This window comes from Phyllostomus discolor, chromosome 4 (genome assembly GCF_004126475.2).
Source record: "Phyllostomus discolor isolate MPI-MPIP mPhyDis1 chromosome 4, mPhyDis1.pri.v3, whole genome shotgun sequence".
In the NCBI taxonomy this organism is placed as follows: domain Eukaryota; kingdom Metazoa; phylum Chordata; class Mammalia; order Chiroptera; family Phyllostomidae; genus Phyllostomus; species Phyllostomus discolor.
The window spans coordinates 51386577-51405893 of NC_040906.2; the positions used below are offsets into that span (position 1 = coordinate 51386577).

The window sequence follows — 19317 nt, forward strand, 5'->3', positions numbered from 1 at the left end:
AATAACTAAGTCTAGTCCTCAGACAAATTTTAAAGGTACGTCTGCCTCAATGGTGCTGATTAAAAACTAGGCTCAGTTCACCCATCTTGTCACTTTCCCCTTCTATCAGTGAAAATAAGAAAAATTCTATCTAATACCATGAAAGAGCAAAGCTGTTAACTTATTATTCTTGGATAATCACTATAAAACAACATTATCCTGATGCATATACCAATAAATAAGTGAACTATAATGAAGTATTTATCAAACTGCAGATCTAAACCAATAAATTAAGTACATAATGGCCAACATTTAAAAAAGTGAAATATAGCAAGGACAGGGAAGGTGCTATTTCATAAAATCTTTGTTTCAGTTAGTCATCTGTATCTATGTTTGTATTGCACTGTAATATTAATTGAATTTCTTACCACAGGTTATCATAAAAGCAGGAAAGTGCTGCTACAGTGGCAGCATGAGAGAGAAAGCACATCTTGGAATCAGTCAGATTTGATTTAGAATCTTAGCTATTAGCTTTGTGACCCTTGATAAATTCTTTCTTTCAGCTTCAGCTTCTTCATGAACACAAACAGTACCAATACTTAACTAAGGGTTTTGGTGAGAGAATCAGAAGTAATGTAAAGTGCTTCACACTATCCCTGACATGTAGTAGACACTCTTTGCTGTTAAAACTTTCAGTAATCAATTTGAGCATGAAGTTTGATGAACTGTTACAAATGAATAGATAAAAAAATATATTTGAAAGATGCTAATAAGTTCAATTTTGTTCAAAGCATTCAGAGGGGATACATAGATCACAAAATAACAGCACACGTTTGCATCTACCCAGCATGTCATCATGGAATTCAGGAAGGCCTTAAAGGAGAATCGGTAATGGTTTCATTTAAGGGTCTCAGAACAAGTAAGATTACAATACAAGATAGTCATTAAAACCAAGAACTAAGACTAATCATACTTTTTCACCAACTTTATCAGTAATTATATTGTAGCATTAAGACTTGAAAACAACCTATTTTCCCACTAGTTACTTCCAGAATAAACATATGAAAATAAACATCTTAAGTAAACAAAACCATTCTACTGAGGAGGTAAGAGTAATTCCTTCACCAAATATTTATTGAGTACTCACTGTAGACCAGGAATTATTTGGACCAGGCACTGCACTGAAGAAGAAACAGTCCATATTTCATGAAAAATTTGTCAAAGAAGAAGTATGATGATGCTAAAGCCTTGTCCCAAATAATTTCAAACTGAAAAGAATAGTTTATCATGTACTTTTGGGACATCAGCTTATGTAACAAATCATGACTGTTTCTAATTTTTTAATTACTTGCGAAATAAAAATGGAAAAAATAAGCCCTGGCTGGCATAGCTCAGTGGATTGAGCGCGGGCTGGGAGCCAAAGTGTCCCAGGTTCGATTCTCAGCCAGGGTACATTTCTGGGTTGCAGGCCATAACCCCCAGCAACCGCACATTGATGTTTCTCTCTCTCTCTCTCTCTCTCTCTCTTTCTCTCTCTGTCTCCCCTCCCTTCCCTCCCTAAAAATAAATAAATAAAATCTTTAAAAAAAAAAAATGGAAAAAATATTTGAAATATGTCAATCTTAAATATGTAGGTATACATCAAATTGGTTCAAAGGCAATAAGTTATATGTTTATATTTTAAAATTTATATGCATCTCAAAAATAAGCAATTAAAAATGAAAATTTCAAGGATATAAAACCATGTTTATTTCTAAAAATACATATCATAGAAAACTGACTGAAAACAAAATATGAACAATGGCTATTACACAGTGGTATCATAGACATTTCTTCTTTATATCCTTTCTGTATTTTCTAAATTCTCTATTATATACTATTATAATTAGAAAAAATTATTCTTAAAAATTAAAGTTTTTATGTAAACTGAATATAATTATAGGTATATTATAATAGGCATTATCCAAAATAGCTTCAGAAATTTTACATTTCAAACAATCCAAAATGTATTTCATAAGCATAATGGTATAATACAAAATAAATTTCCAAATTATTAGATGGAGAAAAAAGCCTAATTTACTTTTAAAATGAGTCATTGTGCCTCATTCTTACAATTTTGGTAAACTTTCTGAGTTAACACATGTCATAATGTAGCTCCAAAAGACAGACATTGTAATACTTGAATTAATATACTAGCTAATAAAATAATACTTTCTGGATATTATGGAATCTGCAGTACTAATATTCTCCATACTGCTAGTTCAACACTGTCTTTTCTATTTTCTTTTTTTTAATTGCTTATATTTCAAACAAGTTTACCATAATTCATTTTTTCTTCTAAGATGAGAGTTTTGCACCTGTGAAAGCTATCTTACCAACCAAAGGAGCAACGGGAATGAAAAAAATGTATCCATAGAAATGAACACTTACATGGTGAAGTAAAAAGATACTTAGATAAAAATGTTACCCTGATTTCCTCAAATTTTTCAAAGTATGTATGTATGGTAATGTCAACTCCATTGGGTACAAGAAAAAACTTAAGGTATTTAATTTCATTTCTCTCAGTGGGCAGAAAAAGGAGAATTGTTAAAAGTGCATGATGATCTGTTACTAAGTCAAAAAACTCATAGTTATACAAAAACATTTGACAGTTTTTATGTTCGATGTTCTATAATTAAATAGGAATAACTTTTCCCAGCTAAGGAGAAAAAAATGTTCTTTAGGCACAGACTGCTAAAAGGATAATTTATTAGGGCCCACAATTTCAAAGTATCAAAGCTCTAAAACTCATAACTCATTTGATGGTAAACCCTGTCATAACCAGAAGTAAAGCTGTTTATAATATTATTTATCTTATTTTGAATATTTTTATCTTTTGCCACCCAAATATTAATGCCCATGATGTGTTTATATTCAATATATGGTACATACATTTTACCACTTTTCTGAAATCTGAAAAATTCTGATTTCAAATACATATATGACCCCAGGGCTTTAGACAAGAAACTATACATTTGTAGTAGGGATCTTACGTAAACCTCTTATATGTATGACATAAATTTAGCCTCACTGGGAAAAACAAGGACTATCATATCTATTAAATTTATGCTTGAATCATAAGCTATCTGATGAGATTTAAAAAATTAGTCCCCGATGTAAAAATGGTAACTCTTTCCGCTTTAAAAATTAAAGTAGTCCACATTCAATATTATGTGTGTGTATATTTCCCTCTATTACACAGAGATTTAAGGCTGCTATATAATCAACATAGTAGAGCCCTTTGATCATAAACAAAGAAATTTAAGAATTAGATCAAAATTTGTTAATTAATATGGATAATAATTATAGCATCACGACATATTAGAATATAGTATGCTCTACAGAAAATATTTATATGATTTCATTCACTGTGGGATACATGCTTTTGTAGGGAAGAATTATGCTCAATGACAGAAATAGAACATCCCTAAGCAAATCTGCTTCTAAAACTGTACATATTAATGACAAAATGAAGACCGACTTAAATTTATGTCAACAAAACTAAACCACACATACAGCTTATACTCCATTAACTTTTAAAAGAAAAAGTTTTAAAACTCTGAAAGACAAATACCTAAGTACAGAAACCCAATAGGGGTGTCCAACCAGGGGCCCAAGCTGACTATGAACGCAGCCCAACACAAAATCGTACATTTACTTAAAACCTTAATTTGCTCATCAGTTTTCGCAGTGTTTGTATACTTTATGTGTGGCCCAAGACAACTCTTCTTCTTCCAGTGTGGCCCAGAGATGCCAAAAGGTTGGACACCCCTGCAAGCATTAGTTTTATGGCATTTTACCCTAAGAAAATATGCCAAAAATTAAAAAAAAAGTAAGAAAAAAAGAGAAAGAATCCACTTATTAAAAAATGGAGGGGAGGAATTAATGACAATCATATTAAGGACAGATATTCACCTTCTTTGGGTTGAGCCATAACTGGAGTCTGAGTTTCCTTGGTATATGTCACGATTTCTCGAGGAGGAAAATCAACTTGTGTAATTTTAGCCATTCCAAGTTTAATAGGTCCTCGTCTAAATAAAGTGAACACAAATGTTTTAAAATACAACAAATGACACATTTGACTACACATCAAACCATGTTATTTTGGGAAAGAATTAAACATTGTGTATCCAACATTGTAATTTAAATCCCTGTTTTACTCAAGAAATTTTAGATGAACAAGCAATTGGCTTTATCTTAACAAAAGAATTAGAATGTAGTAAAAACAAAACACATTTCTGAATTACTCAAGGTATTTATTTTTCTCCTTAAAAAGGCAAATAATTAGTTTCTTAGAGCAAATGTCTGGGTAATAATAGAGTAAGAGGATAGGAATTTCAGAGTGGTCTGCTGAATACGGTTAGCTATAAGAACATTTTTTAGCAGGGATGCTATTCTGGACTGTTTTGAAAGTCAGAGAATATGGATCTCACTCAGACCACGTTCAGTTCCCTTCACTTTTAAGACTGAAAAATAGGTTTCTACTGAAAACCTTTTTTTCTACTTAGAAGAAATTGAGAACCATACAGTCAGTTTAGATTTTAAAATAAAATATTTAAACTTACATTGCTAATATCTGCATGGTATACGTCGTCCTTGATTCATATATGGACAAACTACAGTGCAGGTACTTTCTATCTAAACTAAAGCAACAGATTTTTTGAATACCACAAAAAACTACTGAAACTACTAAAGTCATTTCTATTTTAAATAGAGGAAAAATATTCTTACTTGACAAACAGAAAAAAGTTGAAAAATATCTTTTATTAGGTATCTGGGGGATCTTTTCTTGGTTATTATATCAGATGTTTAAATTCTAAACTAGATAAAGTATGCATCCAAACTCCCAAAGAAGTTCTCAATTATGAAGCTGTCTTAAAAGGATCTAATAAAGACACTGCTGTAACTTCCAAATTATCAAGTAGGGTATCTGAACTATACATATATGTCATTGGTAATATATAACATTTTTCTTATATAAACATCCTTTTCAAAATCCTGTATTAAAAAGTATAATAAAATTAGTACATTTAAAAAATTAATTTTCACTTGAACAATGATTAAAATAAATTAAAAAAAAGAAAAAAATTAATTTTCTCTAAGATCCTCAATATAGGGCATAAGAAATTATTAATGCATTTTCTATTTTATGAATATCTTAGCCTTAAAGAAAAAGCATAATCAAAAAATTAAATGAGAAAATATAAGTAGTTTAATAATCTAGTGTTCTAAGAAAATTGAAATAAGAAACATTATATTCTGATTTTTAAGATGTGAACCACATGAAAAGGGAAGCACTCACATATCTGGGAAATATGATCAAGCCAACAACATTAGTACAAGTTACTAACTTGAGTATAAATGGGATCTAAGAGATAAAAATCACAATATTAGAACAAAATATTCTAAGATTTAAAGGTAGAAGTAGGGAGGTAATACCTCACTTATCCAACAGCCACATTTACTGAGAATAAGGAAGCAATTGGGGGCAGGGGAGCCTCAGATCAACCAATAGAGAGGCCTTCCAGCTAATGAACAAGAAGCTCCTATGCATTTATTACCTGCAATTCAAGGCTTATTTATTCTTACTTTAGACATAATTTTAAAGTTATTGGTTATATGTTTTACAAGCTGCAAATTTGCAAGAGAAAATAGCACCTCAGTCAGGCACAGGGGCAGCAGCAAACATTTACATTTTGCACTGGGGACTAGAATAAATAATTGAGTTGAAAAACAGAACTAATAAATTAATAAATCAACAGCACTCTAGGGCCACAGTATAGAGACCAACAGCTCTATTTCTCTCAAAACATTAGAAATCATCAGTGAATTTTAATACAGGAAAATAAATTAATATTCATTGCGAGTAATCCAGAAAATGTTTGATTACATGTAGAATATATATTAAAAGTCTGGGAAGTTTGTAATACATCTTTAAAAAACTTACATCAAAAATATAGAAATAAAAAAAGGAATCTAGACACTTAAACGGGCAGATTTAGGGCTCCTAGAAAATCAGACACATAGAATATTTCTTTCACTAAATGATAGAGGATAAATGAGGTGTCACAGTAAAATATAACTTTTGTTAACATAAACTGCATATTACAAATTTAAGCAAAATAAAATTAGGACAGTTTCACAAAGAATCAAATTAATTATTAAAAAGGGAAGGTAAAAATCTATTCAATACCCCAAATCGGAATCTGAGTGAAGCTGAAGAACTGATGGATCTGTATCCCAATGCAGCGTCCTAAATGGTTGTAGGGCAACCATGAAGCATTAGCAGAAAAGGCCATAAATTAGTCAAGCAAATACATTCTATGAATAGCTAAAGTACTGTTCACAATTAAAAACCACATGTTCTGGTTAGTATGAAAAAAACACCAGGTATCACTCAATGCTCTAGTGCATGCAATAAGCATAATACAGTTAAAGATGCAAACATGCAACCTAGATTAGTTAAAAGACAGTATTTTCAGATTATGGGAAGCTAATATTGCACAATCATGGATGGACAGGAACAGCCAAGCATTCAACAACACAAATAATACATTATTTTTGGATAATAATAAGCTAGACTATAAAAATAGTTTAAAATTAAAGTTTCCTAATGAAAAAAACATTAGTAAAGACATCTTAGTTAACATATCATAATCTTGCCCAAAGCATTAAATGTGTGTAGGAAATTGTCATATTGGTAAAGGAAATGAGTCAACACATAAGCCTTTCGGTAAGAAAGCCAAAGACTATTCCACTGGGATATGAAATAGCTAGAGTTTCCAAAATGTGACCCTTATGTAATTTATGGGTTAAGCACTGCCTTGGGCTTACATGTCATCTGCTTTAGAAAGTAGCTAAAGATTTCTGTCTCCAGGAAGAAATAGATTTTTCCCAGAAAAAATATTTTATGTTCAAAGGATTTACCTAAACTAAGTTTTTGGAGAATACTGATCCTAAATAAATATTCAGTAGTGCTTTAGGTTTGTCTACTGGGATATTTTCCACTTAAGTGAAATCTAGTCATTACTAGAACAAAAGGTACTTTGTCACAATGGCATTCTTATAAAATAATTATGTACAGTACTGTATGGTGTTCATAATCCTTATTAAAAAGTTAAGCACAATACATTTAGTGCTACCATTTTTGTCAAAATATTTGTTTCTCATATAAGTGATAATGTATGACTAAAATGGCTATAATATTTAAATAAAACAAATGATTTCTATACTTCACTTGCTTATGCAATTTATCAATAAAAACAATCAGTTGACTTGAACTAGATGAATTCTTCATTTTAGAAATATAAAGATCCTGGGATTTAAGCAGTATTATGTGTATGCAAAGAAGGAGGCCACAGAGATTTACTTTGTACAAAGCAATGAACAGCAACAAACATAGGCTTTGTTAAACCAGAAGGGGTTCTATGAAATGCTGTCCTAGGAATGTTCGGTCCACAGCGCTTATTTTATATGAGAGCTCAAGCTGTTATCAGTAACATAGAACTCCTTGCTGAAGACGTCATTTTAGTCTAACATCAAGTAACACTTTGCTGCAAAATACGGCCAGTACTAAACACACTGAACAATATATGCAATTACATTTATTAAAGGCACCTGCAGACATATAAAGTAAAATTCCCATAATCTAAAAGCCTGAGAAAGAAACTGATCAAGAATGGAAAAAAGGAACAAAGAGGCATGAATTTCCCAATAGAATAACTACTGCCACCTAAATTTGAGATAATAGAAGTGATTGAGAAAGTGAACTAGAAACCTAATGAAATGTGAAGTTAGAGAAATATCATTTTTCATGGCCTTTTACATTTATTCATAAATTACCACCAAGCCCAATAGAAATTTTTAGCATTTAGAAATACTGATTTCAATATGTGATATCAAATACCATATTTGATAATGTCTAATACCTTTTCCTTCTCCCTAAGGGTGCTAACCTTAGACTGTCTTGGCCATCTTACACATCTTCATGCATTTTCCTGTGATATTTCTTCTTTTTTCTCTTTATTTATTGAATCATGCCTGCTCAAGTTTGTTTTACTCTCAGACCCTAGCATTCTTTTTCAAAGCCATATACATATTTAAAAATGCTATTATTTTGTTACCAATAGCACCAACAATATTAATTATTGTTCTACTATGGAATCTGGAGATGATTTAGTGCAAGTCATCGTTTTTACGTGTGTGTGTGTGTAATGAACTTACTCAACCCTCTTGCAAATTAATGTTTTTTTTAAAGATTTTATTTTATTTTTAGAGAGAAGGAGCAGGAGGGAGAAAGAGAGGAAGAGAAACAGCAATGTGTGGTTGTTTTTCACATACTGGGGACCTGGCCTGCAACCCAGGCATGTGCCCTGACTGAGAATTGAACCGGCGACCCTTTGCTTCGCAGTCCAGCACTCAGTTCACTGAGCCACACCAGCCAGGGCTAATGTTTAAAATGAGCTCAAAGGAGACAATGCATACACAAAGATTAAAAAGAAATGTCACCTCACTCAAAAAGGAATTTTTCCCTCTCCTGTTAAACTTAGAAGAAAGTAATTTTGTATTCATTCATTCAACATACATCCCCAAAGATATTTAAATACCTACTTTCTTGTTTTACAACTTATTATTAAAAATCTACACTTTAAATACAAGTTAGCATGCTATCATTAGGACTTTTCAATACAGTGAATAACATCCTCAATTTTTAAAATTAAAGCATATTGACATTATATGAAGGTGTCAATTATGTTAAAGCATAGTTGAAGTATTCAGGCGTACAACATACTTTTTCAACACTGTATACCTTACAAAATGATCACCATGATAAATCTAGTAACCATCTGACATTGTACAAAGTTATTATGATACTACTAATATATTCCCCAGCTGTGCATTACATCCCCATGACTTATTTTATAACTGGAAGTTTATACCTCCTCTTCCCCTTCACTCTTTTTGCCCACTCCCACTCTCCTTCCCTATGAAGACCATCAGTTTGTTCTGTAAATCTATGAGTCTGCTTTTGTTTTGTTTGTTCATTTATTTTGTTTTTCAGATTCCACATGTAGGTGAAATCATACTTGTCCGTCTCTGACTTATTTCACTTAGCATAATACTGTCTTATCCATCCATGTTAGCACAAATGGTAAGATCTCATTCTTTTTTAATGTATTAAAAGAATACCACATATTCTTTATCCATTTATGTATTGATGAACACTTAAGACTGCTTCCATATCTTGGCTGTCATGAATAATGCTGCAATGGTAATAGGGGTGTATATTCAAATTAATGCTTTCTTTTCCTTCAGATAGATACCTAGGAGTGAAGTTGCTGGATCATATGGCAGTTCTATTTTTAGTTTTTTGAGGGACCTATATACTGTATCCATAGTGGCCACGCCAACTTGCAATCCCACCAGCAGTGCAAAAGGGTTCTCTTTTCTACACATCCTCGCCAATACTTACTATTTATTGTCCTTTTGTGAGGTGACATCACATTGTGGTTTTGATTGCATTTCCATGATGAGTAGTGATGTTGAGCATCTTTTTCATGTGCCAGTTGGCCATCAGTATGTCTTCTTTAGAAGACATGTCCATTTAAGTCTTCTGTCCATTTTTTAACAGGATTGTTTGTTTTTTGATGTTGAGTTTGAGTTCTTTATATATTTTGGATACTAAATCCTTATTAGATATATTGTTTATAAATATTTTCCCCCATAAATCAATGATGTAATCACTAGAACATAAGTTTCATGAAGGCAAGGGCCATGAACACTTTGTTTTCTGTGGTAATCTATAGTATTTAACATTAAATTGGTGACTCAGTGCATATGTATTCTACAGGGTGGGGCAAAGTAGATTGACAGTTGTTCATATAAAAAGTAATATAGTAATTAATAAATGATAATACAAGAATAAACCCTTGCCATACTCACAACTGTAAACCTACTTTTGCCCTGCTTTGTATACACAAATAAATATTTTTCTTAATAGTATTTATTCTCTGTACCAATTTACAATATTCCAATAGGTCTCTAATAATCTCTAGGTTTCCCAGTGGAACTCAGAGGGACATGTTTAAATTCATATTAATTTTAATAACTAATAGATAATAGTGTTTTTTAAAGCAAACTTGCTAACACTACATTAAAATACTCTTTCTATTCCTATTCAAAATTAAAAAAACTGAGTTTGGAATGAACACAGCATTTTATATACTTAAAAACAATGTATAATATCAGATAAAGAACTTTAAGCAGAGGGAAGGAGCATAAAGGGGATAAATGATAGTGGAAAAATACAATAAAAATAAATAAATACATAAAAAGAAACTTAATAATTAATTTTTAATTTTGGGAAATATTTTTACTATGGTAATGTTGCAGAAGGGAAAAAACCCTGCACTTGAAAATACCACTTGCTTATTAGCAAAGGAATAGTAACATATTTGTATAAAAACATAGAAGTATAAATATTAAAAATTAATTTAGCCTTAAAGATAAATTTAGACTAAATAATCTATAATAATGTTATTTTATAAGGTAATACTTTTTCTTAAAAAAAACTTTGATTTGTCTCAAATGATAGAGTTCTGTCATTTACCTCCAATGACAGTCTTGCCTAGATTCACAATTTTGGTTCTTTATACAGAATACTTTTGGAAAGCACATCTCAAATTCAAACTGAACCTTTTATGCTTTCTAATTATTAATGATGACCTGATTATTCAGGAATAATGAGTACTAAATTTATGGATTGTCTCGCTTCCTTGCTCTTCTTTCTTTTTGCCCTGTTTTTCCGTTACTTCTTTAAAACGTCACTGAGAGGGGCTCAGGCACATATAAGATAAAACTTCAATTTTTTTCTTATGAAAACATGTGTTGAGATTTTCTTGAGAAGGAAATTGAACTTCCTGGCTCAAAATAAGGATTCTAAATAAAAGATTTTGACTGGCTATGTTTAATCTCATTTTAGCTGTCATAAGAAGTCAAAAAGTATGATGTTGTTAAAGACTTGCTATTACTATGTGTGTGTGTATGATGGAGAGATAAGTAATACTTTTCCCAATATGGTTTTTGGAAAGAAGGTGAAATTTTACTGAACCTTGAAAAGCAAGACCCAAAAAGTATGCAAAATCCTAAAACAAGCATGAAGTACAGTCTCACAAGGAAGATACAAATTTATGAAAACTTGGCAGTAAACACCCTTTTCTTTTTTAATTGAGATATAATTGTAAAGCAGTATGGAGATACCTCAAATAATTAAAAGTGGATCTGCCTTTTGACCCAGTGATCCTATTTCTGGGAATATATCTGAAGGAACCCAAAACACTAATTCAAAAGAGCACAAGCACCCCTGTGTTCACTGCAGTGTTATTTATAATCACCAAGACAGGGAAGCAGCCCAAGTCTCCATCAGTAGATGAGTGCATAAAACAACTATGGGGCATTTACACAATGGAATACTACTTGGCCATAAAAAAGAAGAAAATTTTACCCTTTGTGATAGTATGGATGGACCTGGGGAACATTATGCTAAGTGAAAGAAGCCAGTCAGAGAAAGACAAATGCCATAGGATTTTACTCTTATGTGGAATCTAATGAACAAGCTGAAATAACAAGCAAAATAGGAACAGACTCACAGATAGAGAGCAGGCTGACATCTAAGTGGGGGAGAGGGAGGTTAAGTGGTGGAGGGATCAAGCAAAAAGGAAAAATGACTCGTGGACATGGGCAATAGTGAGGTGATTGCAACAGGAGGGGGAAATAAGAGCAGTAAATGGTAATAGAAAAAAAACCGTAAGAATATAGTAATATGAAAAAAAGACATACAACTAACACATAACATTATATTAGTCTCAGGTATATAACATAATCATTCCATATTTGTATATATTGTAAAGTGATCCCCACAATGCATCTAGTTAACATCACCACCATACAATTATAAATTCATTCCTTCCTTCCTTCCTTCCTTCCTCCCTCCCTCCCTCCCTTCCTTCCTTCCTTCTTTCCGATGAGAACTTTTTAAAGATCTATTCTCTTCTCAACTTTCAAACACAGTATTGTTAACTATAGTCACCAGGCTGTATATTACATCCTTACAAGTTATTTATTTTACAATCGGAAGTTTGTACCTTTTAATGGCCCCCCTACATCGCCCATTTCGCCCACTTCTTGCCCCCCCTCTGGTAACCACCCACTGGTTCTGTGAGTTATTTATTTTTTTAAGAGTCCACATATAAGCGAGATTATATGGTAATTTGTCTTTCTCTTATTTTACTTAGCATGATACCCTCAAGGCAGTGAAAAACTTAATGTTTCCTTAGCAATTATTCTTTATTCTTGATATTTTATGCATTATTATTTTCTACCTTAATTAGAACTAGTGAATTAATAAAATAGAATTAGGCTGTTTTAACTGTATTGTTGAGATTTTAAATTACTGAATGGGGAATTAAACAGAACAGAGAGATTTTATACTATTTATACCCAAAACAGTCACATATTAATCAATATAAAGTTTGCTTAAACAGAAAACATTTAAATAAACACATATATTTTAATATAAAATAAATTAGCATAAAATCAGTTAACTATTCAGTACGAAATTAATCAACTATGACTTTTAAAATATTGTAAAAAAAAATCCCTCAATTTACAACAAACAATTTCTGTGCCATTTAGATTTTGAAATATTAAGACTAACTCAACATAACTATTTAAAGTCCCTAGAAAGCACAGGCAGTATCTGGGCACTAAATGCATTCTATCATTAAAACATTAAAAGAAAATTACTATACCTAGATCCCACTGCGCCATCTCCAGAGTCTTGGCTTCCAGCTTCACTTGGTGTGCTCACAGATTTGGAGGATGGAGACATAGGAGGAGGGACTAAATAGTGAAATAGACAGGTATCCTCTGTTACTACACGGAGAGGTTGCTCAGCTTATGACGTTTCAAAGTAATTTAACATGAAGTAATTAACAAAAAAGAAAAATAATGGCAAAACACAAAACAAATATACATGAATGAAAATGAACAGTAGAAAGAAAAGGAAAAAGACAAAGTTAACAATGCATGCTGACAATTCATGCAATTTCTCCGGCAAAATGCATTTGGGCTTTACATTAAAAAAAAAGCAAGATTATAGAAGGATGCATCTTCATTTCAGCCAACACCAAATGTGGGCACTAATTTTCAAAGGAGAGCATTCCTTCTCCCCTTTCTAACTTCTCACTTTTAAGATCACCAGATTATAAATAATATTTAGAAATGTTTCAAAATCAAAACTCTAAAATATGCTTCTAAAATCATTAACTCTCTTGTTTTCTGAGACTTATTTTTAAATGTTATTTTTGTCTAACTTTTTTCTTTCAAAAATGTCTTAAATGATTTAATTTTGCCCCCCATTAAAAAATAAAGGCCAATTTAGAGAAATGACTGTTGCTAAAGGAATGGCTCCTTTAAAATGTCCATTAGTTTCCAGCAATTTGGGTGAAAAATGCAAACAGGCCATAAAACAGCATGCCTTCTAGACATGATGCATAACATAAAGTGATTCATGCAACTTAAACAAGGCAAGACTTATGGTAACTTCCTTACCCCAGTATTCAGAAAAAACTGAAGTGTACAGACAAAGATACAGACACCCAAAATATTCTTAATCCCTTCTTATAGAAAAATACACATTTTTTCATAGTATATAAAACAAACAGCAAATGCTTTCCCCTAAACTGTCACTTACAACATTATATACCAACAGTTGAGCGTGCATACTTCATGCTATTACATTTGTAAAACTTTTTTATTACCATTGCAGGGAGTATAGCAGGATCATCACTGCCATCTTCTGGTTAAAATTTACCATAATTGTCCCCGATCCCAAATATTTTTAAAATAATTTTTCAATGTACAATATTAAGTGACTAACACATTTTATGTTGAGTTGCAAGTCCTTCTTTTACTAGTCTATTGAAAAGAAGGTAAGTTCCCAGTTATATAGAAACTAAAGAAATATGTATTTAATTAAAAGCCTGTGTTTTTGGAATAGTCACTTTTACTGCATCCTTAAAATTATGTTTAAATATTTATACATGCTGCAGTAGAAACAGTGGGTTTGCTAATCTAACAAATGTACAAGTTTAATATGATGAATTACATCTTAAACATAGGCATACAACTGATCATCCTATCTTTTCAGAGGCAAATTCTATTGGTAACAAGATTAGAAGAAAAAATCATAGCTAGTATGTTTGTTTCCTGAGATAGTGATTATTACTTAAATTCCAAAGGACTATAAAACATAATCACATGTTTCTAATTTTGTGATTAAGTCTCCCAGAAACAGTGATAAAACCAAATTGCCTTCATATAGTTTACAAGCTGATGGCACTGTGCTAGGTGCTGCATATATGTGTAACTCAAAGCAGCTAAAAATGACTTGTATCTTAAATAAAAGAACATCAATATCCCTTAACTTCTCTTATGTTACATTTCCTCATCTTTTGTCCATCTTTCACTATGAGGCTTCCTTTAGGCTAAGAACCAAAAAGAGTAATATCTAACAGTGGTTTGCCACTATAAGCACAAATAAATGTTTATTAAATTGTAGTGAGGCAACATGTTTTGATAGTAAAGGTTTTCAAAGAAGAAATGTTATATTCCTTAAATTACATACTTCATGCTTAGGAAAATAATTTTTCTAAGCAACATATTAGAAAGACTGAAGGAAAACAGTAATATTATTCTCAATTATTTGTGATAAACTATAAAATTCTTTTCCAGGTTAATATGTTTCTCCCCTTCCTAGTGACTTCAAGTATCCATGACTCCACTCAACAAGTTTAACAACTATATTGAAAAAAAATGTTACCTCAAATTCTTTATGGAAACATGTTAAACAGTAATTATACATACATAAATAAATACACTAACTTGGCCAATTCTGAAATAAAGTTTGAGAAATTAAAAATAAATTGCAAGGATAATACTACCAAATTATCAGTTTCTCAGTCAGAAGCAAAATAAATCACCATAACTTTAAATTTGTAATTAGATAAAAATCTCCATCCCAGAACTGTATTCTCTCTTGAAAAAAAAAAATATACATATATATATATATATACACATACACACACACACAAACACACACAAGCCAGCTGATAAACAGGACTTATTAAGTTATTATCTGGCCTACCAACTTCATCTTGCAGCAATAAATAATGTATACTACAGAGGGACAAATCTAAAAATAGAAAGTTTTACTATTAGGGAAAAAGGAGGAATGTTAATAGGAAAAAAGGGAATGGTAGCTTTATTTGATGGCTACCATATTTTAACCCAATTAGTCTGGAAAAATCAAATAATACAGTAATTGCACAATAAGGCAATGCCATCATACTCCCAGGATCCAACAAATGATCCCTAAGAACAAATGAAAGCATGCATTCAGGGAGATTAAAAGAAAAAAAAAAAGTTAAACAACTCATTGCCTTTCAGAAAAGACTCAATTCTAGAACTCATTTTTAAAGATGGGTTAAGAGTCCAATCAGCTTTGAAAATAACATAAGCTAATAATAATTTGCTTTTCCCACATATTTGAGAAATTATTTGCTTAATCAGAGTGATTCAATCAGATCATCTTACTACACAGTTCTGTATATGAAATAGCCTAAAATAAACTTTTAAATGGTAGAAAATAAAGACTTAATATTGACATATGTGAGTATGTAAATGAATTTAAACTCCTTCCAAGTTTAGGGCAAAGATACCTACTGACTTCTTTGAGAACTGACAGAGAAATAAGTAAACTGAAAACCAAATCTACACCATGGCATACACTGGTCATATAAATATTAATACTGAAAGGCTGTGATTCTAATTCTCTAGAGAAAAAAATCAAAAAGGCCCTTCCAGGGATATAAAATTAACATTGCTGCCTTTGGGCCTGTGAAGAAACAACTAGAATATTCTCAAAGCACAAAGGACCTGTGAATAAACCTAGATTTAGTATTAGAATTAAATTTGAGTCAACCACTGAGAACTACACAAAAGTCTCAGAGATGAAGGATGGGGCAAAGCCCAAATTATTTTTCAGGTAAAAGAAAGGCTCTGGTAAGAAGGGACTATAGGAGACAGTTCTGCATGGCGTGGGCCCCACGGACAGGTTCTCCCATGGGGAATCAGGCCTGTATTGTACCTAGACCACTATGAGACTTGCTTTTGCTAGAACTCCCTCACCCTGAATTGAGACAGCAAGTGCTTACCATAACTTCCTAAAGTCTGTGCTAAACCTCCCCAGTATGGAGTATAACCAGTTCAACCATTTTTCCCTTTGTATTTGCAAATATCCTTCTTCTGTGATATGATTAGTGGCATCCTCTCCTTTGTTTTCTGTAAAAGGTAACCACCTTAAGCGAACCTGTGCATAGTAAATGAGGACCATCATGTAATGTGCCCAGAAAAGCAATAAAGGCTTCTCAAAGTAAGGGCAGAGGCTTTTATCCTTTTGAGAAAGAAGCCATGCTGTCCCTTTTCCTCCACAGGACTCGGTAGTCTGTGTGAATTTCTTGTGTCTCCTCCACAATGTGGCGGACCCCATGAGGCGGGGTTTGCATCAAGGGACTTTTTCAGAAAGAAGAATCTAGAAAGATGGACAGTCAAGTAAAGTAAATGCAGGGAATGGAAGTGTTGGTAGAAGAGAGTGACAGGAAAGGAGTGAGCTTCTGATATTGAGGTCTCTTCTAGGATACTTAGTATTCAAACACAGCCTCTGTTACCATTTTGCCTCTTATTGGACACGAGTGCTCTTAGCCTGGAATATTAATATTTAAGTAACTTTTTCATTCCTTACTCTTTTTGTCCTGAAAGCTCTTGCTTTAGACCTTTAATCTCTGAAAGCTATTAATTTCTCCCTTTTCTATGGCCCTTTCTCCTGATAATGAAATTTATCTTCCACTAATATGCCCTAAATGTTTCATTTCCTTTCTTTTAATCTCTGCAATTTAGAGCATCAGATAAATCAATAAAAATACAATTTTATAGAATTAAAATATTATAAGGAACTATTAAAATTAGACTAAAATCACTTGAAAAAATGACCTGGTACATGGAAAGTATTCTGTCTAAAAATTGTATTTAAAATATTCAAAAGTTGTAAGAGGAAGGGAAAAAAGGAAGCAATACTATTTTGACTAGCAAATTGCTTCTTTTTATTTTTTTTTAAGATTTTATTTATTTCTTTTTAGAGAGGGGAAAGGAGGGAGAAAGAGAGAAAGAGAAGTATCAATGTGTGGTTGCGTCTCATGTGCCCCCCCACTGGGTACCTGGCCCACAACCCAGGCATGTGCTCTGACTGGGAATAGAACAGGTGACCCTTTGGTTCACAGCTCATGCTCAATCCATGGAGCTATGCCAGCCAGGGCTGCTTTTGTTTCTTAATAAAAGAAAATCCAGATAATAAACTATCACATTAATCAATTTACTCTACCTAATCGATAAAGACTCAGGCTACAGATTAATTGACATTATGTTTTCATCTCTTTACAAGATAGATAAAACAGTAGTTACACGTACAGAGATTCACTTTATTTTTTCAATCATCAGTGTTTAAGAACTCCACATTTGATACACTAAGATTTTATTATCTTTAGAGAGAGGGGAAAAGAGGGAGTGAAACATCAGTATGTGAGAAATATGTTGATCTGTTGCCTCCCAAGACCACAACTGGGGATCTGGTCCTCAACTGAGGCATGTGACCTGACTGGGAACTGAACCGGTGATCTTTTGGTTTGCAGGCCAGCACTCAATCCACTGAGCCACACTAGCCAGGGCTGATACGCTATGTCTTGCATACTGTGTCTAAAATTAACTATCTTAAGACTTGTCACTTAAATTTAGTTAAAAGAAAAAAAAAAGAAGCCGTGGTGGAAATTTCCACATTGGATTTTCCTAAACTTTAACAGTAAGATTTTGTTGTTGCTTTTAAAGCAGAATAGCTTTTATTTGGCCTTATCAGCTATAAAGACATATGACTTACAGTAATTGAACAAACAATGAAGTGTCTAGCCTGTGCTGGGCACCAGGGATAAAAATGTGATATGTTATCCCAACTCTTGAGGACCTCTGTCAAAAAGCAGTCAAATGACCAAATAAATAAGTATCTACCACTGAAGAGAAGCTAAGAGGTTTTCTTAGCTATATTTAAAAAAAAAACAAAACAAATTATTTTTGGGAGAATAAAAGAAAAACAAATCCATTTTAAAATAGATTGATGGTTTTTAATAAATCTTCTTGAGTATCCTAGCGGTGTTCTTATATAATAAAAAATATTTAATAAATTTATTCTGCATTGAAAAAGAACAACAAGTATCCATCTTGGGTCATGATACAAAATGTATTTTTTATTGTGTTACTGTCAAAAAAGTTTGACAGCCATTGCCTACATGTGTATCCTGTATCTTTCAGGCCTCGTTCTAAATAAGTAATAGAAAGATTTTTAGGCATTGGTCGAAGAACAGAATGTGGAAAACCACACAACTCATTTAATGAAGTTAGAATAACCATTATAATAAAACCAGACAAAATATAGTAAAAGGAAAAAATGAGTCTTTTGAGCATAGACGAAAAATTTCTAAATAAAATACTAACAAATGAATCTAGCAATAAGGAAAATAGTATGTCATAACTAAGTTGGGTTTATTCCAGAATATAAGTATGTTTTTATATTATAAAACATACCAATATAAATCATCATATTAATACATTCAAAGGATAAAAGCATATTTTCATCTCAAAATACGAAGAGACTTATAAGTTTATGTAAATATTTTGGTGGTTTTAAAGAATGTCCACAAATTCTATGTGACTGTGGGTTGGATTTAGTGACTGTCTTCCAATGGACAGAATGTGGCACACTGATGCTTTGGGACTTTCAAGGGTAAGTCACAAAGAGGATTGTTTCCTCCTGTTCTTGCTTTCTTAGATTGCTCACTCTAGGAGAACCCAGCTGACATGCTGCAAGGATACTCAAGTAGTTCTGTAGAGCGGCCCACATGGAGAGAAATTAAGCCCTCCCACTAACAACTAATACCAACCTGCCAGCCATGGGAGTGAGCCATCTTGAAAGCAAATCCTCTGGCCCTAGCCAAGACTTCAGATGATTACAATCCTAACATCTTGACTTCAACCCCATGAGAGGCCCTGAGCCAGAACCACTCAGCTAAGCAACCATTACATTCCTAACTGGCAGAAACTGTGAGAGACGATAAATGTTTAATATTTTTTTAAAAA

At 32.4% G+C, this 19317-nt stretch overlaps 1 protein-coding gene across 6 annotated transcripts in view; it reads right to left on the bottom strand.

Moving 5' to 3' along the window:
- The window catches only part of DYNC1I2 (dynein cytoplasmic 1 intermediate chain 2), a 53747-nt gene that overhangs the window by 26192 nt on the left and 8238 nt on the right, over positions 1 to 19317 (bottom strand). For 3 of the 6 annotated variants that reach the window (XM_036023296.1, XM_028508410.2, XM_036023295.1), the window contains exons 4-6: positions 12828 to 12918; positions 6212 to 6271; positions 3934 to 4049 (exon numbers count right to left, since the gene is read on the bottom strand). In XM_036023296.1, the coding sequence (XP_035879189.1) occupies positions 3934 to 4049; positions 6212 to 6271; positions 12828 to 12918 (267 nt within the window). The remainder of the gene's footprint in view (positions 1 to 3933; positions 4050 to 6211; positions 6272 to 12827; positions 12919 to 19317) is intronic. The other 3 variants (XM_028508414.2, XM_028508412.2, XM_036023297.1) reach the window with 1 other exon arrangement.